Raw genomic sequence first — 27,279 nt, 5'->3', positions numbered from 1 at the left:
CGTCAGCACCACAAAAAAAAAAAAGCACTACAAAATGCAATCCCACTCCTAGGAACGTATCTTAGAGAAATAAGAGCTGTCACACGAATAGACATATGCACACCCATATTCACTGCAGCATTGTAAACAATAGCAAAAAGATGGAAACAACCTAGATGCCCATCAACTGATGACTGGATAAACAAACTATGGTACATACACACTGGAGTATTATGCAAAGATATAGAACAATGATGAATCTGTGAAGCATCTCATAACATGGATGAAACTGGAGGACATTACGCTAAGTGAAATAAGTCAATCACAAAAGGACAGATATTGTATGAGACCTCTACTGTAAAAACTCATGTAAAAGTTTACACACAAAAAGAAACAATCTTTGTTGGTTACGAGGGATGCGAGGGGTGGGGAGGGAACTAAATAAACAATAGATAAGTGGTAACTTTGGTGAAGGGTAAGAGTACACAATACTGGTGAAATCAGCAAACTTGTATAAGGAAAGGTCAAGGAAGCTCCACAGACACTTCCAAACTCCCTGAGGGACTGAATTGCTGGGTGGAGGGCTGTGGGGACCATGCTCTCTGGGAACATCTAGCTCAACTGGCATAACACAGTTTACAAAGACAATGTTCTACATTCTATCTTGGTGAGTAGCATCTGCGGTCTTAAAAGCCTGTGAGTACCCATCTAAAATACTCCACTGGTCTCAACCCTTTGGGAGCAAGGGAGAATGAAGAGAACAGGATACAAGGAAAAGATTAGTCCAAACGACTAATGAACTACAGCTACCACAGCCTCCACTAGACTGAGTCCAGTACAGCTAGATGGTGCCTGGCTACCACCACTGACTGCTCTGACTGGCATCAAAACAGAGAGTCCTGGACAGAGCCGGAAAGGGATGTAGAACAAAATTCTAACTCACAAAAGAAAAGACCAGATTTACTGGCCCGACAGACTGGAGAAACCCCGAGAGTATGGCCCCCAGACACCCTTTTAACTCAGTGAAGTCACTCCCGAAATTCACCGTTCAGCTGGGGACTGGACAGCCTCATAAAACGAAATGGGACTAATGAGGCACAGCAGTCCAGGGACAAGGACTAGAAGGTAGGAGGGGACTGGAAAGCTGGTGATAGGGAACCCAGCGTTGATAAGGGACAGTGTTGACATGTCAAGGGGTTGTTAACCATTGTCATAGGGCAATATGTGTACTAACTGTTTAATAAGAAACTATTTGTTCTGCAAACGTTCATCTAAGGTACAAAAAAAAAAAAGAATTATCTATGTGAGATCAAATTGACAAACGCAACTCAAAAGGTCTGATGGGAAGCCTAGGGGGCAGTGAGTTGAAGATAACGGTGATGGAATAATTTGGAAAAGGATAGTGAGAATAGAAGCATAACTGGAAGAATGTAATTGTGTCAATGAATTGTAGATGTAGAAACTTTTGAAATGGTGTAACTTTGGCTATGTATATTTTCACCGAAAAAAAAGGTCTTCCAAGGTCGAGAAGGGAGAGTGTTGACATGTCTTGGGGTTGTTAACCAATGTCATAAAACAATGTGTACTGACTGTTTAATGAGAAACTATTTGTTCTGTAAACCTTCATCTAAAGTACAATTTAAAAAAAAAATCCTCGTTTCACCTACTCTTTACTTGGATAATTCTCATCCAGCCCAGATTTCCACTCTGATGTCTGGACCTATTCTATACTACCCTCCTACATCTTCTTTTAGATATCTCAAAATCACCTCAAATTCAACACGTCTGAAACCAAACTCATGATCTCAACACCCTTTCCCACCCACACTCAAACATCATCCAGTGTTCCCTACACGGACAGCACCAGCATCCATTAAGTCCTGCAAGCCAGAAACATGATTCATCCTTGGTATCTTCTTCTTCCTCACCCTTACTCCCATCACCCTTCTTCTTGGCACTTGTCACAGTTGCAATTTACAAATGTTTGTGTGATTATGTAATTATGATCCACAAAGGTGGGAACTTTGTCTTTTTTATTCACCATTATATTCCTAAACCTAGCACAATGTCACACTACTGTAGACATTTATTTATTGATTAAATGAACAAACAATAGATACTACTAATAGAGAACTCATTGTGTCAGGCACTAAAATTTTTATAAAAATTATCTTCTTTAATCCTCACAACAGTGCTATTAAGTGGGCATTACTATTATGATTACTATTACTCACGGCCCACTGAGGAGGGCATTTGGGCATCACGGTCATGCAGCATGGAAGTGGGAGAAGAGAGTGGACCCAGATTATTTGGGTTCAGAATCTGTCCTGTACTACTATTCCATCTTTGTGCTTGTCAAAGATAATCTCAAGCTACTTGGTTAAAGTTTGCCTTCATTTAATATAAGTTGTGGTTAACTTATGAATAGATTACCTAGAAAAAGTCCATCTATAATCTGATTGTTAGGAACCTGGATTATTTTTTTTAAGAATAAAAATAATGTTAAAAAATACTATTATATTTTCAAATGAGTGTCAAACTTTTATTAACTCCAATATTCAGGTATAATCTTAACTGTACAGAGCCTGAAAAGAGAGGCCATGCAGGAAAGAGAAAAGGAAGAAGAGCAGCTCTGAACAATTTCTGGAAAAAATAAAATCTATTTTAGGGAAGGCTGCACCTGTCTTACTAAACCACTCTTCCATCTCCTGGTGCCTCTTTTTCTGAGTTTCCAGGAAGTATCCAATTTAATCAAGACCTACTCCTTCAGGTTCTATTCGTCAAAATCAGATATTGCCTTATTTATACCCATCTTTCTCTTCTGTTGTTGTTAGTTGCTGTTGAGGGGTTTCCAACTCATGGTGACCCCATGTGTGCATAGTAGAACTGCTCTAAAAGGTTTTCAAGGCTGTGACCTTTTGGAAGCAGATCCTTAGACCTGTCTTCCGAGGTGCCTATGAGTGAGTTCAAATCGTCAACCTTTCAGCTAGTAGTTGAGTGATTGTTTGTGCCATTCAGGGGATCCTCCTTTTCCAAATGAGTTACAGTAAATATATAGAGTCATTTTAAAGTAAAAAATTAATGCTTGCTCAGAAATCTTCAGTTTATATGTAGTTACCATGGGAAAAAGCATAAATCCTTTTGTCTGGAATCCTTCCTTCCTTTCAAGCCTTTTTTCCCATGACATCCTGATGCTGGAGGTCAGGGATCAGCAAACTACAGCCCACATGCCATTTCTGGACCACTGCCTGGTTTTGTAAATAAAGTTTTATTAGAACACAGTCACATCCACTTGTCTACATAATGTCTATGGCTGTTTTTGCACTACAACAGCAGAGTTATGTGGCAGTTAAGCGTAGCCACAACAGAGACCAAATAGGCCACAAAGCCTAAAGCACTTACTATTAGGCCCTTTACAGAATAAGTTTGCCAGCAACGGAACTAGGCCTCTAGGCTTGAGTCTAGTTCAGTGGAAATACATATAATACCAAAAAAAAAACCCCACAAAAACAAAAAACAAAACCTCATTGCTGTCGAGTTGATTCTGACTCAAAGCGACCCTATGGGACAGGGTAGAACTGCCCCCACAGGGTTTCCAAAGATGTAAATCTTTACAGAGGCAGACTGCCACATTTTTCTCCTGTGGAGTGGCTGGTAGGTTCAAACCACCAACCTTTCAGTTAGCAGCGGAGCGCTTAACCACTGCACCAACAAAGCTCCTTAAATATAATAAAACCAAAACAACCAAACCTGTTGCTTTCAAGTCAATTCCAACTCATAGAGACCCTATAGGATAGAGCAGAACTGCCCTATAGGGTTTCCAAGGAGCGTCTGGTGGATTTGAACTGCCAGACCTTTTGGTTAGAAGCCTGAGCTCTTAACCACTATGCCACCAGGGCCCCAGTTTAAATATAATAGCTGTCACTAATTGAGTACTGGGTTCTTTCCAAATACTAGCATTTCAAAAGCAGTACTGTTATTAATAAAAAAATAAGGAAGGGCAGGAGGGAAGGAAAGAAGAGAGGAGTGGAAGACAGAGGTTCAGGTAAATGACATAATGTAACTATGATCACACCACTAATAAGCGGAGAAGCAGGGATTCAGGTTCTGCTGTTTGATTCAAAGGCCATAAACTTTTTCCTGTGCCTACTACTTCCTCAACAGAGCTTAGGATTTCATGCTGCTGTTCTTTTACTCATGCTATTCTTTCTCCTCCCAAAAAAAAAGAAAAAGAAATGCCAATTTTCCTTTAAAATTTATCACTGTCTGGTGAAATCTTAAACATTCTTAGAGGACAAACTCAAGTGCTCCCTGATTCCCTATAGCCAGAGTAATAATCCTTCCTATAAAGGAACTTTATTCATGCCCTTGTGGCACTTAACACTTTCTCCTCTTCAACTTAATGGTAGCAAATACCCAAGTCTACCTTTACACTCTCTACACAACCTAGCACAGATGCCTTGCACATATATGCACTTAATATTTATTTAATGAATGAATCTACATTAAAACAACATTGTGGCATTTCTAATTTAGTTTTTTTAAAGAAAACATGGAAAGATTTTTTTCTCAATAATACAACAGATAAAAATCCAATCCAGAATGTAATCTAAAAACAGAAATGCCTTCCCTTAGTATTGATATTTAGTATTTTAACCTAATTTTCTTACTAAGAAAACAATTTTAAAAGGAGCTAAACAGTCATAACTATCAAATATTTATTATTACATGTTATGAATATAATTAATTCAACTATCAATATTTTCTATCAGTATGATAAAATCATGAGATTTAATATTGGAATTACTTTTATTACATGTATAATTTTGATAGGATAGAAAATTCTTCATAATGTACAAATTTTGTAGAAGTACCAAAATAAAAAAATTAACTAATGCTTGGAAATTAAAAATAAATCAAATATCAATAGCCAATGTTATATATTTCAAGAATAAATCAAGACCACAAATGATGTTCCCAACAAATAGTTATTTTTTAAGTTATATAATGTTAAGAGTGACCTGATCAGCTGTAAAGGGAAATGAAGTCCTGATACATGATATGACATGGATGAACCCTGAAAACATTAATCTGAGTGAAACAAGTCAGACACAAAAAGACATATATTGTATGATTCCGCTTACATGAAATATTTATAATAGGCAATTGCATAGAGACCAAAGTTTATTAGTGGTTACCAGGGGCAGGTGGGAGTTATTGCTTAGGGGACATTGAGTTCCTATTAAAGGTGATGGAAAAATTTGGAAACAGAGCGGTGATGGTTGAGTAACATGGTGAATGTAATTAATACCACTGGGGTGTACACGTAAAAACGGTCAGAGTTGCAAATCTTTTATTATATGCATTTTACCACAACTTAAAAAGTGAGCTAAGTGCTCAGTCACAACACTGTAGAAATAATTTAAATGCAAACATTATTTGTAAAAAGATACGTAATTAGAAATAGTTTTAGGATCTGGTTTATTGTCTAAGGTTCTCTATATTGTGTCAACAACGGTAAAAAATTAGTCACACAATAAAAATAATCAATGAAAAAGTGAAATATATTCAAAGCAGACAATACTGGTACCTACCTGCATTACTTTCTGTTGAATCTCTTCTAACTGTGTACGCTTACTACGTTGCCTACAAACTTCCTGGTAGCGAGTATATTGCTCTCGGAGTGAATCTAGTAATTTCATAACCTGTGGCTGTGCAAGCAATTCGTCATCCATAGGAGACCATGAGACCCCTCCATCTGAGCCATTAAATCGACGCTGCTGTAATTCGGATAACAATTCATGCCCTTTACAAATGAAAGACACTTAGAATTAGTAACCACAAAGAAATACAATTCTTACTTTTCAATCTTCTCAATTCTAATTCCCTGTTATCAAAATCTACCTACTGAAATGCAATTTTTCTATCTATACATCACAATAAATAGGAAAACTGCATATGTGTATGTATTTATGTATGTATGTATACATTCACAGACAAACACACAACTCTGAATATTTATGTACTATAGGGTGGCACAGTGGTCCAAAAGGTCAGCAGTTCGAATCCACCAGCCACTCCTTGGAAACCCAATGGGGCAGTTCTATTCCATCCTATAAGGGCACTATGAGTCAGAGTCGACTTGACAGCAACAGGGTTTTTTTGTTTATAGTGCGTGTATGTATGTATACATACGCACACTGTAGTACACACTTACACATACACTTCACAGAGGGCAGTGGTGATTCGGTGGTAGAATTCTCACCTTCCATGTGAGAGACCTGGGTTTGATTCCTGGCCAATACACCTCAAGTCACAACCACCACTTGTCTGTCAGTGGAGGCGTGTGTGTTGCTATGATGCTGAACAAGTTTCATTGAAGCTTCCAGGCTAAGATGGACTAGGAAGAATGGCCTGGTAATTACTGCTAAAAATCAGCCAATGAAAACTCAATGGATCACAATGGTCTCATCCAATTGTGCACAGGGTCACCACGAGTTAGGCGCCAACTCAACAGAAGCTAACCACAACAAATATATTTGTTGTTAGGTGTGGTTAAGTTGATTCCAACTCACAGCAACCCTATGTACAACAGAATGAAACACTGCCCGGTCCTGTACCATCCTCACAATCATTGCTAGGTTTGAGCCCATTGTTTGCAGCCACTTTGTCAATCCATCTTGTTGAGAGTCTTCCTCTTTTTCACTGACCCTCGATTTTACCAAGAATGACGTCCTTCTCCAGGGACTGGTCTCTCCTGATAACATGTCCAAAATATGTGAGATAATGTCTTGCCATCCTTGCTTCTAATGGGCATTCTGGCTGTACTTCTTCCAAGACAGATTTTTTTGTTCTTTTGGCAGTCCATGGTATGTTCAATATTTTTCACCAACACCATAATTCAAAGGCATCATTCTTCTTCGGTCTTCCTTATTCAACTGTCCAGCTTTCACATGTATACGAGGCGACTGAAAACACCACGGGTTGGGTCAGGCCCACCTTAGTTCTTAAAGTGACATCTTTGCTTTTTAACAGTTTAAAGAGATCTCTTGCAGCAGACTTGCCGAAAGCAATGCATCGTCTGATTTCCTGACCGCTGCTTCCATCGGCGTTGATTGTGGATTCAAGCAAAATGAAATCCTTGACTTCAATCTTTTCTCCGTTTATCATGATGTTGCTTATTGGTCTAGTTGTGAGGATTTTTGTTTTCTTTATGTTGAAGAGTAATTCATACTAAAGGCTGTGCTCTTTGATCTTCATCAATAAGTGCTTCAAGTCCTCTTCACTTCAGCAAGCAACGTTGTGTAATCTGCATATCGCAGGTTGTTAATGAGTTCCTGCAATCCTGACATCGTATTCTTCTTCATGTAGTCCAGCTTCTTGGATTATTTGCTCAGCATACAAATTGAGTAAGTATGGTGAAAGGATACAACCCTGATGCACATGTTTCCTGACTTTAAACCACACAGTATCCCCTTGTTCTGTTCAAATGACTACCTCTTGGTCTATGTACAGGTTCCTCATGAGCATAATTAAGTGTTCTGGAATTCCCATTCTTCGCAATGTTATCCATAATCTGTTATGATCCACACAGTTGAATGCTTTTGCATAGTCAATAAAACACAGGTAAACATCCTTCTGGTATTCTCTGCTTTCAGCCATGATCCATCTGATACCAGCAATGATATTCCTTGTTCCACAACCTCTTCTGAATTTGGCTTGAATTTCTCGCAGTTCCCTGTAGATGTACTGCTATAACCACTTTTGAATGATCTCCAGCAAGATTTTACTCGTGTGTGATATTAATGATATTGTTCAATAACTTCCGCATTCGGTTGGATCTCCTTTGGAATGGGTACAAACATGGACCTCTTCCAGTTGGTTGGCCAGGTAGCTGTCTTCTAAATTTCTTGGCATAGACAAATGAGCGCTTCCAGCACTGCCGCCATCTGTTGAAACATCTCGATTGGTATTCCGTCAATTCCTAGAGTGTTGTTGTTCGCCAATGCCTTCAGTTCAGCTTGGATCTCTTCCTTCAGTACCATCAGTTCTTGATCATATGCTACCTCCTGAAATGACTGAACCACGTGTCTGTAAGTTTGTCGTACTGTGGTCGCTTGCCTGTTGCTGTGGTACTGGAAGCTTTGCCACTGGTACTTCAAATACCAGCAGTGGCACCCTTGGTGGATAGGTTTCAGCTGAGTTTCCAGACTAAGACAGACTAAGAAGAAGGACCTGGCAGTCTACTTCTGAAAACACTGGCCAGTGAAAATATACTTTAAAGAGAGAGAGATCCATGTGTGATATAAACACAGACACACATTTAGTAAATTCTTGTTGTTGGTAGATTCATTACTGAGAATACTGAGCCACCCAATCCTCTTTCCCTGCACAGCATTATTACACTCTGGGATTTCTGATAGTGCTAATGCAAGCAGTACTGTAACATTTCAGTATAAAGCTATACTCTTAATTAATTGTACCTTCTAAAAGAAAAGTTGATACTGTTACAAATATATGATTAGATTTAAGGGAGAGAGTCTTTATTTCTGGTACAAAATAATATTTAAACGATATCTATTTATAGGAAGCTCCAGAACATATTAACTGAATCATGAAGGGCCACACTAGTGCAAGAACTGCATTCAATGTGATTCACTTATTGCAAGCTCATGTAGAAAATCTACTTACTCACACGTGAGAAATTAAAATTGTAGAATGGCCAACATATAAACCTGCAGGTGTATCAACAATTTTAAAAGTGAATAAAAAATGTTTTTCTAGGATATTATTCTGATTACTATTTGGGTGTCTAAAACAATATAGATATATGTGGAGGTATTTCCAGTTTCTAAAAAACACCGAAGATTATTCTAAACCTCTCCATTTTACACTCTCTTTTGATCCCTATTCTGAGTCAGTAGCATATAAAAAAGAATATGATGGCGTATAAAGTTAAGTTTAAAATACAAATCTAAAAATCTTCTTAATTCAGTGGCTTAAAATAAAAAATTTTCAAAATAAATACATACGTGGAATTAAGTTTTAACTCTAAAATAAAATTTTTACTGCCAGTTCTACTATACCTTCTAAATATGCAGACACTACAATTATTTCTTTGTTCTCTAAGGAAATAAGACCTCTGATGTAGTGAAAAAACTTAGGACTAAAGAATCTATTTCTTTACTCTTCATTACATTTTATAACAAAATATCTGTTTTAAAGATTTGCAGAAAGTCATATATATTCATAAAAGTCATTAATAACAGAATACATTTATTTTTTTCTACTTTGACAATTGTTACCCTTAACATTTTCCCTGTGGATACCATTTCCATTAGAGAAGCAGCATGACATAGTAATTTCAAAGAATACATTTTGAAACGAAACTGCCTGGGTTCCAATCCCTACTGTGTAACCTGCATAACTTGGCTACTTCTTATACCTCAGAAGTTTTCCCATCTTAAAGTTGAGATAATAATAGCACCTAATTCACAAGGTTGTAGTGAATGATAAATTAACTAACACATGTCAAGTGCTTAGAACACTGTCTGGTACACAGTCAGATTAAAATTATGAACTATTATTTGTGGGAAAATGTTAAAAATAAATAAAATAAAGGTATTCCATTTAAAAGCATTCAAGTTTACTGTCTTAGAATTTGTGAAACCACTACTAGAAATATTTGGGCTAGAACATACTTACCAGGCAGCATTGAGCACTTACTATATGCAAGGCCACTATGATGTGCTAATGCTTTTACACAGATTACTGTAAAGTGGTATATCAAGTGGCTTTTGATTTCAACTTATTTTGAGCTATGGTGAGAGCACTTAACAGTTACTTTATCATGATAAAGTTATTTTATATCTCTAAGTCTTGACTTCCTCAAGTACAAAATAGGGAAAATAACACTAATTATATCAAAGGATTATCAGGATAATTATATATAAAAATACATAAAATGTGTTTAGCAAAATGCATGGTACATAATTAGTATTTAATAAAATTAGCTATTATTACCTTACACAATCCTTATAAAGAAAAATCAAACCCATAGCGGCCTGATAAATTAGGAATTTCTATCTCCATTTCACAGGTATAGAAATAAATCCAAATATTTCAAGGGAGAGATAATTCAACTTAACAACTTATCGTTATTATTTTAAAGTATATTAATTAACACACTGTTAGGTTAAACCAAAAGGCAGTTTGAAAAATTTTCCTCAAGTTCCTAGCACATAATACATACTCAATTAATGTTTAGTTAATTAACCAATCAATCTATGATTGTTTTATTATATTATGTTTATCACTAATAAATGTATTTTTTCACCTTACCTGTCTGAAGAACTGTTTCAGGATCAACTGATGGAAGAAAGTTTAAGTCCACAGATCTGGCAAACATCAAAGAATAATTTTGAAAATAATAATATTTTTATCCATATAACTTAAGTCTTTCATACACACATATTAAACAGGGCACACAAATAGGAAAATCTGAATTATGTTATTTTACCATGCTAATTTCTCTTAAGCCAAAGAAAACCCATTACAGATAATACAAGTAGCCAGATAAATATTAATGTGATAAATCATAAAAAAATCACTTGGAAAAGATTATTCTTATTAATTATAGCATTATTTCAAATATACCAAAACGAATCCATTTCAGTGTTTACTCCCTGAATATATGTTTCAGAATCTGTAACTATATAGTAACCTAGAAACGTAACACTAAAAACGCACCCCCCCATCCCCCTATCAAAGGTTTACTTATCTACAGCAACCACTGCTAGCTGCAAATATTCTCTCTGATAGTGTGAACTTCAAATTTAGTCTCTGCTGGACTACTCGGAAAGTAAACAGGTTTGGCTAATGTTCCTTAAGTTAACTTGTGAAACATTCTCAATTCCTAAACCATTGCACATATGCGTGTATGATACACACACGTATGCACACATGCACACACATACGCACATTTATATATATTTTTTACATTTACATTTTTATATGGCATCTATAAGATAGAAATGTTCCTAAATATTTGTTGTAACTTTAACTAGATTTACATTTAAACCTTTTTATTTCCTTTACACTTTAACTTTGTTTTAACCAGGATTTGGTGTTAAACTGTGACCTTCTCACATCCCTCACTTATTACTTCAGCTAACTGACACAAGACTACATTTGAATTCATATAATAACAGGAAGCACTTTAGCAAGGTTCCACTGTATTTTCAAGGTCAGAACAAAGGAAGATACGCAAAGAAAGGTGTTCATTCTTTCAACTTTCCTAACAAAAAATTACTCTTCCAGTGGAGACCAGAAAGAGTTAATTTGCTTCCTTAAAAAAACAAACAAAAACCAAAGGAGAGGAACTTAGCCTACCAACAGAAAAATGAAAACTGACAAAGTTATGTTCAATAGAAACCTGTTAGAATGATAAATCTGGGTGGTTACATTTAGATAATAAAACCGAACACTTTGTCCAGTGTCACAAAACACTACATTCCCCACGATGAACTCATGAATATCACATATTTTGCAATGACAAATTCTACAAGCTAGACATTTAAGTGCTCATGTATTTAAATAAGGTTATAATAATTTTATTTCAAGCTGCAACCTTTTTCATATTCTTCACTAAGTAAAGCAGAACTCTAAAAACGCAGAAAATTGTTTCACTTTGAAATCGTTGAAAACATGTTCTTCTAAACATGTGTTTCTAAAATGTTTAGCTCAGTGTTAAAGGTAAATATGTTATTCATCAAAAAATGCCTTTTGTGAAAGAAACTTTGATTCAAATCAGTAAGTTCTACACATAAAATAAATTCTTACCAATCAAAAAATGAATTTAATTAAACTTTTGTATGTCAGTTTTGATTGAATTTACCCTAGTTCTTTTAACCATGCATTAATAATATCTTTTCTTGGTATTAACAGTATCTTTTCTCAGATTAATCATAGCTTTGCAAAGATATAATTGTATGACACTAGCTACCTACCTTTCTTTCTCTTGCTGATTTCCTTTATCACTTCCATTGTTAATCAAAGCAAGTTCATCTAATAATGATGTAGATTCCTTTGTAAATTTCTCAAAAACCTACAATATGAGACTTTATTAACAATACTGAAAATAATCTTAAGTGTTAATATGTTAAGAGCAATAGAGTTAACCAGCCAGGGTTCCTTCCCTGGAAGTCACTTAGTGCAATTCAACCACCAGAGCACCAGTGTACACAGAGATGACAAAACCATTTCCTAAAACAATGAATGGTTTCAAAGGATAAGGACTTTTTAAAATTTAAATATATAAGGAATCATTTTTCGTTCTCATTAAGACAAGTTTATTTTTATTCCTGTGTCTGTCTGAGTAACATTTTCACCAATAATAGCTGTAACTACATGAACATTATTTGGACCAGTTCTAATCCTCTAATTTCAGTTATAGAACATTCTAGTTATAAGACATTTCTTTATGCTATTCTGACTGCATGTAACAGTTAAAGGGTTTTACATACAAGCAGGTAGCATAAAAATTAATGTTATAATTTTAACATGATTTCTTAAAATATTTCTTAAAAGGGATTTGGGCAAGTCTGTTTAAACACATGTAATAAAGTGAATACTCATTTGTCTGTTCAACTGCTGTGGAAACAAAAACCATTATTCATTCTGAGACAACAAACTTCATTATTCTTCAAAAAAATTAGTATATAATCTAAACTGAGTTAATCTGAAGTTTGTTCTTTCAGTCCCCTACAGTTCATAAAACAATGTCTTATTATACAGAGTAGCAGATTTCAGAAGTCTGACCTGATAAAGATACATTTAGGGAAAGGAATGTTTAATCTATCAAATTGCACTTCAAATTGATGAGTTCAAGCTGATGTTTAAATATCTCCTTAGTAAATAGTAGATCAACTATATCACCTCTCAAGAAATTATGCTACTCTATTATTCTCCTTTAAAGATTTACAAATCTGACTAGTAAAGCTACTGCTACTAATCAGAACAGTAATAGTTAACACTTATGTAATGCTACAGTATTACATCGTGCCAGGTGCTGTTCTAAATTCTTTATGTGCAGATTTATTTCATCTTATCCACAATCCCATAAGGTAGGAACCATTATAGAGACGAGGTCCCTAGGTGGCACAAATGGTTTGTGCTCAACTGTGAGCAGCTCTATTCTGTAACACATCGGGTCGCCATGAGTCAGAATAAACTTGACAGCAACGAACAACATTATTAACCAAAAAAAAACAAAAACAAAAAAACCCATTGCCGTCAAGTTGATTTCTGACTCACAGTGATCCTATAAGGTAGAGTAGAACTGCCCCATAGGGTTTCCAAGGCTGTACTCTTTACAGAAGCAGACTGCCACGTTTCTCTTGGGCAGCAGCAGGTGGGTTTGAACCATGGACCTTTGGTTAGCAGGTGAGGGCTTAACCACTGAGCCACCAGGGTTCCTTAAACAACATTACAGAGATGGGGAAATAGAAGCACACAGAGGTAAAATACATTGCTGAAAGTCATTGTTACAGAATGAATTATAACTCCCCCTAAAAGATGTGTTGCAGTCCTAAGGGCTGCACCTGTGAATGTGATCTTATTTGGAGAAATAGGGTTTTTCTTTGCAGATGTTCTCAGTTAAATTAAGGAAGTCATACCGGAGTAGGGTGAGTCCTAATCCCTTCTAAGCGGTGTCTTATAAAAGAGAAGAACTGCCATGGAAACAGTCCACAAGCAGGGGAAGGACTCCATGTGAAGCAAATGTGAAGCAGCAAAGGCACACCAAGGACTGCTGCAGCCACCAGAAGCTTGGACAGAGGCATGAACTAGTTCCTCTCTCAGAGCTCTCAGAAGGGATCAGCACAGCCCATACCCTAATTTGGACTTCTAGCCTCCAGAACCATGAGAAAACAACTTTCTACTTTTTTAAAGCCATGCACTGTGTGGTATTTTGTTATGGCTGTCCTAGAAAACTAAGACAGTCACATACTCTGCAAAGAGCAAGAGCAGGATTCTAATAAAATCAATCAGACTCCAGAGTGTCTGTCCTCAAGTATCAGGCTATAATGCAGAATGTGCTAAATGGTTTCATATTTGTAAAAAGAAAAACAATCTACATTTTTAGTTAATTAAAATGGTAAAGTCATCAGAATGTCTTATTTATACATAATAACATTTTATCTCATTGTTATATACCAACCAGCCTCTTATTTAACCAGTCCATGTGATCATACGTAAGACTACCACCAAAATCTTCTGTCAACTGGCATGGTTCTATGTAACGAGTCAATTTATTGGCAGACACCAAAATAACCTATAAAAAGAAAAAGAAAATAAATGTTTAGCAAATCACTATTAAAGTCCATGAAATTAATGATGTAAAATTAAGTTTAACATTGCAATATTGCTTCCAACATGATGACACATTGTCATTTATTCAACAGCACATTTAAAACGTCTCAATAAATAGTGGAAATCTGCTCAAAAATAATCTATCAAAAAACATAACACATTTCCAAGACAAGAGATACTAGCAGCTCAGCTAAAATGTTAAAAAATTGATCAATATTCACAACTCAATTTCTTTAATACAATGATAATAAGAGTCAATTTCTTTAATACAACGATCTAATCTGAAACTTTTTCACATAGCCTCAAAATTAGCTAGGGATAGTAAAGTGATAAACACAAATGAATATCTGACACAAAAAATTTACATATTTCAAAGTTTTCCTAACATTCCTCTTGATTACATATTAACAAAAAAAGACCTGTAGTAGTGGGGTAAAAGTCAGGATAACACATGCCAATATTTAATTTGAAAATCAGAAATGAAATGGGAGAAAGTCAAAGAATTCATAAATGTGAAACTTACATATTAAAATTATAATGTTTTAAGTCTAAACTTTAAAAGATTTCAAATACAAATTATAGAAATACCTAAGAGACCATTGTAGAGATATTTAAAATTTCAATGAAGATACACATGAATATAAAAGAAAATACATCTGTGGGAGAAGATATTCAAACGGAGGTGTTAATCCAAAAATGATACATGGAAATTTGAATTTATAAAAAATGACTTGACAAGAAAAATAGCAGGGTTCACCTTGCACCAAAAATACAGACAGACAGCTGAGCATCATTCCCACCCAAAGAACAACAAGTCAAACTATAAAATTATAATTTTTCTGGGACCCATGAGAGAGCTGAGGTCAAAAGGAAACCAACTGAAACTGAAAAAAAAAAGACAAGTACCAATGAGAGTATAAGAGCATGAGAAGGGATGACTACAAAGTAACAGGGGTGAACTTCTGGGATGATGGAAGTGTTTTTATCTTGATTGTGGTGAAGGTTGTGTGACTGCATGTTTCTGTCAAATCTAATAAAACTCTATACTAAAAGGGATGGATTTAATTGTAGGTAAATTATACCTCAATAAACCTAGCTTTAAAAAAAACTTTGGAGAATTTGTGGATGAATAAAAAGAACGAAAAGAAAAACACAATTTTAATACATAACTCCTCAGAAACATCAGTATGCAAAAGTAGGTACAACCATACTGTATATAAAATTATAATATAAACAACAAATGAGGGAAAAGCATTAAGCTTGCAAACTACTTTGCTAAAAGGGGGGAAACATCTTCAGAAACATACCAAAAACAGATAAAAAATTCATAAAACTATCACAGAAAACAGACACTATCCTAATTGAAGATTACAATAAATTGCTACTGATAGCAGCAATACATTAAATGGAAATTAAGAGCCTTAAACATTTACATTAGAAAATAAAAACTGAGAAATAATGAGTAAACTGTCCAATCTAAGAATGGGACGGGGGGGCGCGGGGGGGGGGGGGAATAAAGCCAAAGAAAATAACCAAAAAAACCAAAGCCACTGCTACTGAGTCGATTCTGAGAGTGCTGACAAAATGTGGGGATTGCAACCAACATCACAAAACAACTTGTGTAGAAAGTTGCTATAAACATTTATCTAAAACATAATTTAAAAAAAGGGAAAAAAATAGAACTAATACAGGTATTATCAAGGTTTAATAAAGCTAAAAGCTATTCCTGGAAAAGACTGAAAAGACAAACTTTAGATAAGATAAAGCAAGAAGAAAAGAAAGGCACAAATAAATAATAGTAAGAACAAAAAGGAGAATTAAACTATACTTAAAGCTATAGTTTAAAAGACAACAAGATTATAGAACAATTTTAGGCTGAGAACTAAAAATTTAGAAGAATTGGTAAATTCCTGGGGAAAAAAGTATAATACAGCAAAACTAATATAAGAAAAGACATAAAACCTATAAAGCATTCAACTGAATCACTACATTCTTTCCTTTTTAGTAATCATACTGTTAGTAGCAATTTTGATATTGCTATTCTGAGATTGGTTTATGTGAAACAAAACAAATTAGTAAGATGGAATATTCTAATTCAGCTAGGCCCGGTGTCCTTAAGAAAATGGGATTCTTGGGAGGGAGAAAGACATGGATGTGAGACAAAAGGTAAGCATGTATGGTCCTCAATTTGAATTGGAAGTGTCAGTTTAAACTCACACTGTATTTCTTAAGTAAAAACACACACACTCATATACACTGTCTTAGTTATCTAGTGCTGCTATAACAGAAATACCACATGTAGATGGCTTTAACAAACAGAAATTTATTTTCTCACAGTTTAGGAAACTAGACGTACGAATTCAGAGAACCAGCTCTAGGGGAAGGCCTTCTCTCTCTGTCAGCTCTGGAGGAAGGTCCTTGTCTTTTCAGCTTCTGCTTCCTGGTACCTTGGAGATCTCCACGTGTCTTTGCATCTATTTTACCCCATCTCTCCTTCTTAGTTGCTTCTTTAATCTCTCTTATATCTCAAAAGATATTGATTCAAGATACACCCTACACTATAAAACAAACAATAACACATGTAGTTCAACCATGTATACGAGACTAAATGGGCATACCAGCCCAAATCAAAGAAGAGAAGGCAGGAAGGGACAGGAAAACTAGATGACTGGAAATGGGAAAATCGAGGTCGAGAAGGGGAGAGTGTTGACACATTGCAGGGTTGGCAACCAAGGTCACAAAACAATTTGTATATTGTTTAAGGAGAAACTAATTTGCTCTGTAAATTTTCACTTTAAAGCACAATGAAAAAAAAAAAAAATACACCCTAGACTAATCCTGCCTCGTCAACATAACAAAGACAGCCCATTCCCAAATGGGATTATAACCACAGGCATAAAGGTTAGAATTTACAACACATATTTTCGGAGGACACAATAAAATCCACAACATAAACCTATTTTCTAGCGCTGGTTTCCACTGATGAAATTTACCAATCCTGTAGAAATGTGCAGGTTGTCATCCCCAAACATCATTTTTCACTAAAAAGAATCAAGGCTCCTTGAAAAATAGCCAGTTCTAGGCCTAGGGTTGTAAATAACCAAAACCAAATCTGTTGCTGTTGGGTAGATTTCAACTGACAGTAACCCTATAGGACAGAGTAGAACTGCCCCATAAGGTTTCCACGGAGCATCTGGTGGATTCCAACTGCTGACCTTTTGGTTTGCAGCCAAGCGCTTTAACCACTGCACCACCAGGACTCCTTGTTTAGGTATAGTGGGAATGAATTTAAAATAAACATCTCAGAATAAAACTGTGGAACAAAGAACTAAGTTTGGCTTTTTGTCTCTTGTTTTCTGAAAACAGCCCGTGCAATTAAGATGGTCTTAGTTTGAGCCCATTGTTGTAGCCACTGTGTCAAGCCATCTTGCGAGGGTCTTTCTCTTTTTTGCTGACCCTCTTACTTTACCAACCATGATGTCATTCTCCAGGGACTGGTCACTACTGATAACATGTCCAAAGTATGTGGGACGAAGTCTTGTCATCCCTGCTTCTAAGGAGCATTCTGGCTGTACTTCTTCCAAGACAGATTAGTTCGTTCTTCTGACAGTCCATGGTATAGTCAATACTCTTTCCCAACATCATAATTCAAAGGCACCAATTCTTCGGTCTTCCTTATTCATCGTCCGGCTTTTGCATGCATACGAGGCAACTAAAAATACCATGGCTTGGGTCAGGCGAACTTTGGTCCTCGAAGTGACATCTTTGCTTTCTAACATTTTAAAGAGGTCTTTTGCAGCAGATTTGCCCAATGCTATACGTCCTTTGATTTCCTGACTGCTGCTTCCATAAGCGTTGATTGTGGATCCAAGTAAAATGAAACCCTTGACAACTTCAATATTTTCTCTATTTATCATGATGTTGCTAACTGGTCTCGTTGTTGAGGATTTTTGTTTTCTTTATGTTGAGGTGTAATCCACGCTGAAGGCTGTAGTTGATCTTCATCGTAAGTGCTTCCAGTCCTCTTCACTTTCATTAAGCAAGGTTGTGTCATCCGCATATTACAAGTTGTTAATGAGTCTTCCTCCAATCCTGATGCCCCATTCTTCATACAGTCCAGCTTCTTGAATTATTTGCTCAGCGTACAGACTGAATAAGTATGGTGAAAGGTTACAACCCTGATGCACACCTTTCCTGATTTTAAACCATGGAGCATCCCCAAGCTCTGTTAGAATGACTGCTTCTTGGGTCTGTGTACAGGTTGCTCATGAACACAATTAAGTGTTCTGGAATTCCCATTCTTTGCAATGTTAAATGTCTAGCAATCTATTAATTACTGCCTAGCAATCTATTAATTACTGCCTAGCAATCTATTAACTGTTGTTGCTGTAGCTGGTTGCCATCGAGTCAATTTTAACTAATGGTGACCCCAGGTGTGCAGAGCAGAACTGCTCTATAGGGTTTCCAAGGCTGTGTGTGGACCTTTCAGAAGCAGATCATCAGGCCTGTCTTCCAAGGCACCTCTGGGTGGGTTCAAACTGCAAGCCTTTCAGCTAGCTGTCGATTGCTTAACTCTTTGTGCTAGCCAGGTTGTAGTCTATTAACTAAATATACACTAACAATGAAACCAAGAAATATCTATTTATTCTATGAGGAAATTACTTGCTAAATTGGACATAAATTCGCATCTGAAAAGATAACATCCTTAGAGCACTCTTTCCTGAAAGGACAACTAAACATAAAACGCAAAACATAATGCATGTTTTTTCCACTCGTCTTTCATATGCCTTACTTGGCACAATATTCTACACAAACACAGAAAAAAAAAAACTCTTTTGAAAAATCCCTCTTTGAGGTCCCTTTTATTATAACTTAACTGTTAATAATGCCTTATTTGTTCGTCTAACAATCATTATTTAGGACTTTCCCATGTGTTTTGGAGCTGCGAGTTTCAGGATGAATAAGATACACACTTCCATCAAGCAAACGAGCTTTTTGTTTCTGCAATGTTCCAGAGACAGTTGTATAATGCTTTCATAAAAAGAAGCAGATTTAAAGTTTTCTGTTTTGTTTCTAAAGCCTTTTTTGAAAATACCCTAAATGTTGTTGTTCTTTTGGTCATAACAGCAGAGAGGGCCAAAGGCTTTATGAGAATACCCCAAAAGATTTCTAAATCCCTTTCCTATATTGTTCTTAGATGCCATTGAGTTGATTTTCGACTCATAACAACCCCACATGACAGAGTAGAAACTCCTCAAAGGGTTTTCTAGGCTATAATCTTTATGGGAGCAGATCCCCAGTCGTTTCTCCTGCAGAGCCACTGAGTGGGTTCAAACTGCCAACCTTTTGGCTAGCAGCCGAGTGCTTAACCGCTGCACCACCAGGACTCCTTTTTTCTAGGTTAAACACTATTTTTTACAATTGGAAGGATACTGAACTAAAACCAAACCTGTTGCTGTCAAGTTGATTCCGACTCATAGTGACCCTACAGGACAGAGCAGAACTGCCCCACAGGACTTCCAAGAAGTGGCTGGTGGATTCTAACTGCTGACCTTTTTGGTTAGCAGCAGAGCTCTTAACCACTGTACCACCAGGGCTCCATACTGAACTAGGAGTTAATTATTCCAGATCTGTGCCCTAGGTGTAATACATATTAGCTGATCCTGGAGAAGTCCACTTAAAGGAATTCACCACCCCAGGCCTATTTGCCCAATCTGCCAAAGAACAATCTGCCAGCTGTATTAAATTACCTGTTTAAGCTCTAATAGGACATAATTCTACTAAGTTGTCATCCTATACATTTAACTTGGGGCATTCTCTCTAACATATTAGCTATCTTGCCCAATGAAGAGCACCTGTCACTTCCCCACCCACTCTGGTTAAATTCACCCTATAGATTCTTTTCTCCATTTTGTAGTTCCTAAACACATTAAAATCAGTGGTAATCAGGTTTAAAGTTTAATAAACCAAAGGGAAATTTTGTAGTAGTTCACGTACACGTAACATAAGTTTATTTGCATGTGAGCATTTCTCTTGAAACCTTTTTCCTAACATCAATTTAAACGTAAACAGTGCAGATTTACTTTCTGTTATGTTGTTTTTGTTAGGTTCCGCCGAGTCGGTTCTGACTCATAGCTACCCTATGTACAACGGAATGAAACACTGCCTGGTCCTGCGTCATCCTTGCAATTGTTGCTATGTTTGAGCCCATTGTTGCAGCCACTGTATCAATTCATCTCCTTGAAGGTCTTCCTCTTTTTCGCAAGCACTTGGCTGCTAACCGAAAGGTGGGTGGTTAGAACCCACTAGCTGTTCTGCAGGAGAAAGATGTGGCAGTCTGCTTCCGTAAAGATTACAGCCTTGGAAACCCTATGTGGCAGTTTTATTTTCTGTTATGATATAACATATATTTAAAAGTATACCATCTGTCGGTAAATATAATCTTTAAAGAAAAAAAACTAAGATTACTGCTATTGTGATATTTTTACCAATGCAAAACAGATGAAAACAAGGGAACATCACAATTATAGAGAGCTACATAAAACGCATTTTCTCCATCATTATAAAACATTTCATAGAATCCATATTCTCATAAAATTCACTGACGAATGTCCAAAGTGGAAATAGCGGCTCTGTCATGTAGATATACAGAACTGCATCAACACTAAAGATATCTCAAATCTAGGTAATGTATGTAGAAAAAGCCAAGAATCTGACTAAGCAAACTCAAAATCACAATTATTTGAAACTAACCATTTATCTACTATGAAGAAACACTACACTTTCTACTACAATAATCCCATCTTTGGTTAAGAGGGTGAGGAGAAAGGGCAAAGTAGGAGGTTGGCAGAACAAAAATAACTGTTTCTATTTTATTAGATTCTATATCTTAAAAAACAGTTAAGGGGAAAAAAACTTAAGAAGAAAGTTTGCAATAGTAGGAAAGAATCTTATTATATGAAAATGCTATACACCTAAGAATCACCTTTTTGGAGTGAGTCAGGAGTGGCATCCTTAAGAGGAAAGAATGCTTTCCAGTACACTGCAAAAGTACACTCTGCTTACAAAGGTGAATACCTGCCCACTAGCCTTTGGAAACTGATACCATTTGCCAGGATGCAACATATAAATTACAGATAACTACTTCCAAGGACAAACCAAATTTGAATAAAGGACAATTCAACTCCACTCCAGTGATGGCAAGTCATGAAGGAATGTGATTTAATGAAAAGAACAAATTCAAATGCACAAGCAAAAACAAGAAACCAGTATTTTTTAGATTCAGGCTTGAAGAATATATGTGAAAGATCCAGTATGATAATGTCTCTTTGTACCTCTCTGTGCACTTCGTACAGATTTATGTGTGTACATGTGTTCATACACGTACTATTTTGATATGTATGTCTGCTTATACCTGTTGGAGAATATTTTTCTCACTAAGGGAAAGTAAGTCTGCAAAAAATAGAAAGTCAACATAGATAAAGCCAGAGATGTTCTTGACAGAGGAACATGAAGCCAGCTTTTGGTCCTGGATCCTACCATTAGTATGGCCTCAATGAAGAACAGGATCAGAGGCAGTTATAAGAAGAGACAAGAGAACAATTTAGAATACTGGCTGGTTACCATTACCAGTAAATAACACGTTTATTATCATGAGTGACAAAGAACAGTGACAGGGTAGAGATCCTCTTGATTATGTAGTCTGCCAATTTGAGGACAAGATTAATGCCAGTAGTTCTGTATTTTATCTTGTCGTTAGACCATAGATGCTATCATCTAACCAACAAAATCTATCAAAGTCACCAACTATAATGCTGTGAAGGACAGAAAATACCTGACTATAAATATCTGAGTTGACCAAAAGTACCTATTTCAGAAATAGGAAGGACATATGGAGGTATGCAGATTAAGAATGAGAGATGAATATTCAATGGCGGATGAAAAACACTGGAGAAACGAAAAGGACATAGGTCACCTAGGAAAAAATATTTAGGAAGGGTGATGGGGACGAAAGTGTGAAATCATGTGGGAGCTGGGTGTCACTAAAATGACCACTGGGTGTTTATTTGATGAACATTTTGCACTGCTGGTAATAAATCTTTGCTATGGATATTTGCTACAGATAATTTTATAAGGTAGCATATACGCTTATGCTTATAGGAATACCAGTACTCATAAAGTTATCACTTTCTAAAACATTTAGAATAGACACAAAAAAGAAGGCTTAGTTGCAACAGCCCAAATGATCCAAAATAACGACAAGGAAAACAGTTTTTAACTAAACAAGCATCTATGTTGAATTCAATTATATATACACATCCAAGAATCATTTAATGGCTGGTGCTGAACTGCTCCTTAAAGTTTATTATGTTTGCTGACATACCAGCCAGCATTTGAAATTCCTCACATCTCATAAGGACATTAGAATTTTATTAAGTGCCTAGTACCTATTTACTTGGTAAAATATCTAGCTGAATCTGATCAATGTCTAAGAGAAAATACGTTGATGTAAGAAGCATTAATGTTTGAATTAAAAAAAATCTACGACATCAGATCAAAATAGGTAGGAATTCTCTGTCTTCTATTTTATCCTCCAAGAGGCAAAGTATTTAATCACTAATAATTCATATAGTATGAGATCCAACGAGATACAGCTCTTTGAGCAACTGCCTATATTCTGTAAGGGTATGGCAGACTCTTCGTAAGAGGGATCTGCTCCCCTACTCAGAGTTCACAGGATTGGGTCCTGAACCACTGGTTTGTGATTACTTTGCATTCTGTCAGAGGTCTATTTCCTGCATGTCCCTGGCCATGAACTGGGGACCTCATGGATTGTCTGAAGTCACTGCCTTACCATGGTCCTGACTCTCGAGGCTACATTCACACAATAGCACAAAGAAGGAGAGAAAAGTACTACGGATATACTTTTTAAGATCTCTAACACTACATGAAAACTGATATTATTTAAAGGTAAGACTCCAATTAATTAAATATGTATAGTATAAACTCAAAAGGAACCAAAAAAATTTTTTAGAGATATAAATTATAAACCATGTAAGTAGTGGAGAAAAACTAGAATCATAAAAAGTACTTCATCCAAAAGAATGCAGAAAAAGAAAAAAAAATAGATAAAATCTAACAAGATGGTAGATTTTGATCCAACCATATCAATAATTACATTAAATGTAAATGGTCTTAACACATCAATGAAAAGACAAGAGATTATCAGACTGGATAGAAAGTGAGACTCAACTATATGGTTTCTACAAGGAATTGCCTTCAAATGTAAAGAACTAGATAGGTTAAAGAATGGAAAAAGATACACTATGCAAACAGTTATCAAAAGAAAGCTTGAGTGGTTACATTTAATATCAGACAATGTACACTTCAGAACCAGGTATATTATCAGGGATAAAAAGATATATTAAACAACGATAAAGTGGTCAACTCAACAAGAAGACATAACAATTCTAAACCTGTATGCTCTTAACAATAGAAGTTCAAAATAAATGAAGCAAAAACTGATAGAAATGAAAGGACAAACAGTTAAATCCAAAATTATAGTTGGAGACTACAATATTCCTCTTTCAGTAATTGATAGAACAAGTAGGCAGAATATGAGAAAGTATAAAGAAAACCTGGACAACACTATGAACCATCTTGACAATTACAGAACACTCCACCTAACAATAGCCAAACAGACATTCTTTTCAAGTGCACAAGGAACTCACCAAGACAGACTATGTAAAAAAACCAAACCTGTTGCTGTTGAGTCAATTCCAACTCATAGTGACCCTACAGGGCAGAGGAGAACTGCCCCATAGGGTTTCCAAGACTGTAATTTTTATGAGAGCAGAATACCACATCTTTCTCCTGCAGAGCGGCTGGTAAGTTCCAACTGCTGACCTTTTGGTAAGCAGCCGACCCCTTTAACCAGAGTGCCACCAGGGCTCCTTATAAACTACGTACCGGGACAAAAAAGCTTTAACAAATTTAAAATAAATGAAGTTATACAACGTATATTCTCAGACTTAATGTAAAACTTAAAACTACATAACTTCTACAAGAAAATGAGAAAATCTTTGCAACCCTGGGTTAGACAAAGATTTCTCAGATACGACATCAAAAGCATGATTCAGAAAAGAAAAACTGAAAAACTGACTGAACTTCACTGAAGTTAAAAATCTATAGAAAAACAAAAGAACTTCTGCTCCTTAAAAAACAGCTAAGAGAATGAAAAGAAAGCAACAGAATAGGATGGAATATTTGAAAATTACATATCTGATAAAGGACTTCTATCCAGAATACACAAAGAACTCTCAAAATTCAACAGAAAGAAAACAACCTCATTTTTTAAAACAATGAAAAAAAGATTTAAACAGACACTTCATCAAAGAAAAGATATGGATGGCAAATAAGAACTTGAAAAGATACTACCGTATTTTTTCACAATGTGCCCACGTAAGTAGCGCACCCATACATACAATGTGCGGAAAGGATGAAATTAAGTAAAACAGTTCTGGCATAGTGCCCTGGTTATTTGCGAAAAAATACAGTACATCACTAGTCATTTTTTTGTTGTTGTTAGTTGCTATCAAGTCGATTTGGATTCATGGAAATCCCATGTGTGCAGAGTACAACTGCTCCATAGGCTTTCCAAGACTCTGATCTTTTGGAAGCAGATCTCCAGGCCTGTCTTCTGAGATGCCTCTGGGTAGGTTTGAATTCACCCTTTTGGTTAGTAGTCGAGCGCTTAACTGTTTGTGCCTCCCAGGGATTCCTCTTAGTCATCAGAGAAATGTAAATTAAAACCACCCTGAGATACCGCTACACGCCCGCTAGAATATCTATAATTAAAAAAAAAAAAAAACCTGTTAATCTAAGTGCTGACAAGTACACAACTGGAACTTTCATATACTGCTGGTGGGAACACAAAATGATACAGCCACTTTGAAACTGCCAGTTTGGCAGTTTCTTATAAAATTAAACATACACTTACCATATGATCCAACAATCCTACTCCTAGGTATTTAGCCTACGAAATAAAAACTCATGTGCACACAAAAGCGTACAGGTGAATGTTTTTAATCACCAAAAACTGACAACAACCCAAAATGTCCCTCAATTGGGCAATGGATAAATAATTGTGGTTGTTCTATGCAATGGAACACTACTCAGCAATAAAAAGAAAGGGACTACCAATATATGCAACATCATGGATGAATCTCAGATTTGTTGTGCTATGAGAAAGAACTCAGATTCAAAGTGTTAAATAATTGTGTCATTCTACTTACACGACATTCTGAAAAAGGCAAAACTATAGAAATAAAAAACAGATCAGTGGTTGCCAGGGGCTGAAGATGGAAGAAAGAGTTGACTACAAAGAGGTATGGGGGAATTTTCACAGTGATAAGATATTTCTGCATCTTGAGTGTGGTGGTAATTACATAATTATATGTTTGTCAAAAGTCTCAGAACTGAATACTAAACTAGGTGAATTTTATTGCATGTACATTATAGCTTAAAAAAGTTACACATTTTTAAGATGTTTTAAGTTACCTCTTTAAGAATAAACTAGGCTTTCTTAAATCTTTCTAATACACCTTGACAATCATTCCTCATACCAAAAATACATTGACACTGACTTCAGTGAAAATAAAAATGACTATAGTATTACAAGGTCCAAAATGAATCTTTATTATGTGTCTGTTGTAAGCATTCCAGGGTCTATAGTCTACAGAATTGAGGTTAGACTTCATACCCTTCAATGCTTTCACATTTTATTTAAACAATGTAAACTTTGGTATCTATCAACTCTCCTACTGGGATGCTGGGAATTAACAGGTTGTGGAAGGGAAAATATGACAAAATGTTTAAATTTGTATTCCATCTTAGAGCTTCTTTCTAATCTACAATAAGATGTACTTTCACACAATAAAAGTGAGAAGGGGAGCATGATGTCAGGAGAAAAGGATGGACAACCATTTTCATGTATCAAAACCAAACCAGATACAGAAAAAAGGCTCTACCTTCAATTCCAAAATGCCTAGTATGTCCTCTTGTTAATCCAATAAAGAATCTTAAAATAAAAAGGTTCTACTTATTCAGTCATTAACCATGATATAAATGAAAACAAGAACACCTTTGCCATCTTTGACAAAAAACCATAATACATTCAACAAGCACCTGAATGCCAACAATATATGCTAATCACTGTTTAGGAACTTAGTACCCACCCAATGGTGAAGAAAACAAAATAATACCAGAAAAATATTATTTTTAAAGATATAACATACTTTGCTTATTTTTTAATAGAGTATATTTACCTCAAAGCCAAGTCTATCCTTTTCTTTCCAAAAACAAAAATGTGTTACTTTTTTATCCCAGAATTCATCCGGCTTCACGACACAAACAAGGGACACCTCAGCTGGAACAACGTTCTATAAAATAGAGGAAAAAATTCCAAATTATATATGTAAAACGTAAAGGATAAATTATTAGATATTCATGATTAGACTAATTAAGAGAACTTTGGAAAAGAAATAAATAAAAAATAGAATACTCAAACTTCAAAACACATATGGCAATAAAAAAATACAAGCTATTCAGAAAAGATTTCAAATAATGAAATTATAGCATACATGTGAACTATTTTTGTTTGTTTTATTGACTATCTCTACAAGGAATATGTTTAGATTGAACGGTAAAGTTTAAATTTTAGTTGAGAAATAATTAAATTTGGATTTTCTATGATATGGAAAAATGCTTTTTTCTGGCACAATTATCTTAGAACATTTCTTTAAACGACATAAAATCAATTTTCTTACAAAATAAGCTTCTTACTGGTCATTACAAAAAGAGACTAAGGTTCTGCACAATTATTAACTTGAAGGAGCTAATCTTTTTTTTTTATTTTTTATTGTACTTCAG

At 35.7% G+C, this 27,279-nt stretch overlaps 1 protein-coding gene across 5 annotated transcripts in view; it reads right to left on the bottom strand.

Annotated features, from left to right (window-relative positions):
* Nucleotides 1-27,279, bottom strand: part of SESTD1 (SEC14 and spectrin domain containing 1) — a 93,736-nt gene that overhangs the window by 28,294 nt on the left and 38,163 nt on the right. For all 5 annotated transcript variants that reach the window (XM_023730525.1, XM_004375464.3, XM_023730524.1 and 2 more), the window contains 5 exons: nt 26,676-26,789; nt 14,198-14,311; nt 11,988-12,085; nt 10,321-10,376; nt 5,574-5,785 (listed from right to left, as the gene is read on the bottom strand). In XM_023730525.1, coding sequence (XP_023586293.1) covers nt 5,574-5,785; nt 10,321-10,376; nt 11,988-12,085; nt 14,198-14,311; nt 26,676-26,789 — 594 coding nt within the window. The remainder of the gene's footprint in view (nt 1-5,573; nt 5,786-10,320; nt 10,377-11,987; nt 12,086-14,197; nt 14,312-26,675; nt 26,790-27,279) is intronic.

Source organism: Trichechus manatus, unplaced genomic scaffold, assembly GCF_000243295.1.
Source record: "Trichechus manatus latirostris isolate Lorelei unplaced genomic scaffold, TriManLat1.0 scaffold00037, whole genome shotgun sequence".
In the NCBI taxonomy this organism is placed as follows: domain Eukaryota; kingdom Metazoa; phylum Chordata; class Mammalia; order Sirenia; family Trichechidae; genus Trichechus; species Trichechus manatus.
This window is presented reverse-complemented; position numbering and strand designations above follow the sequence as displayed.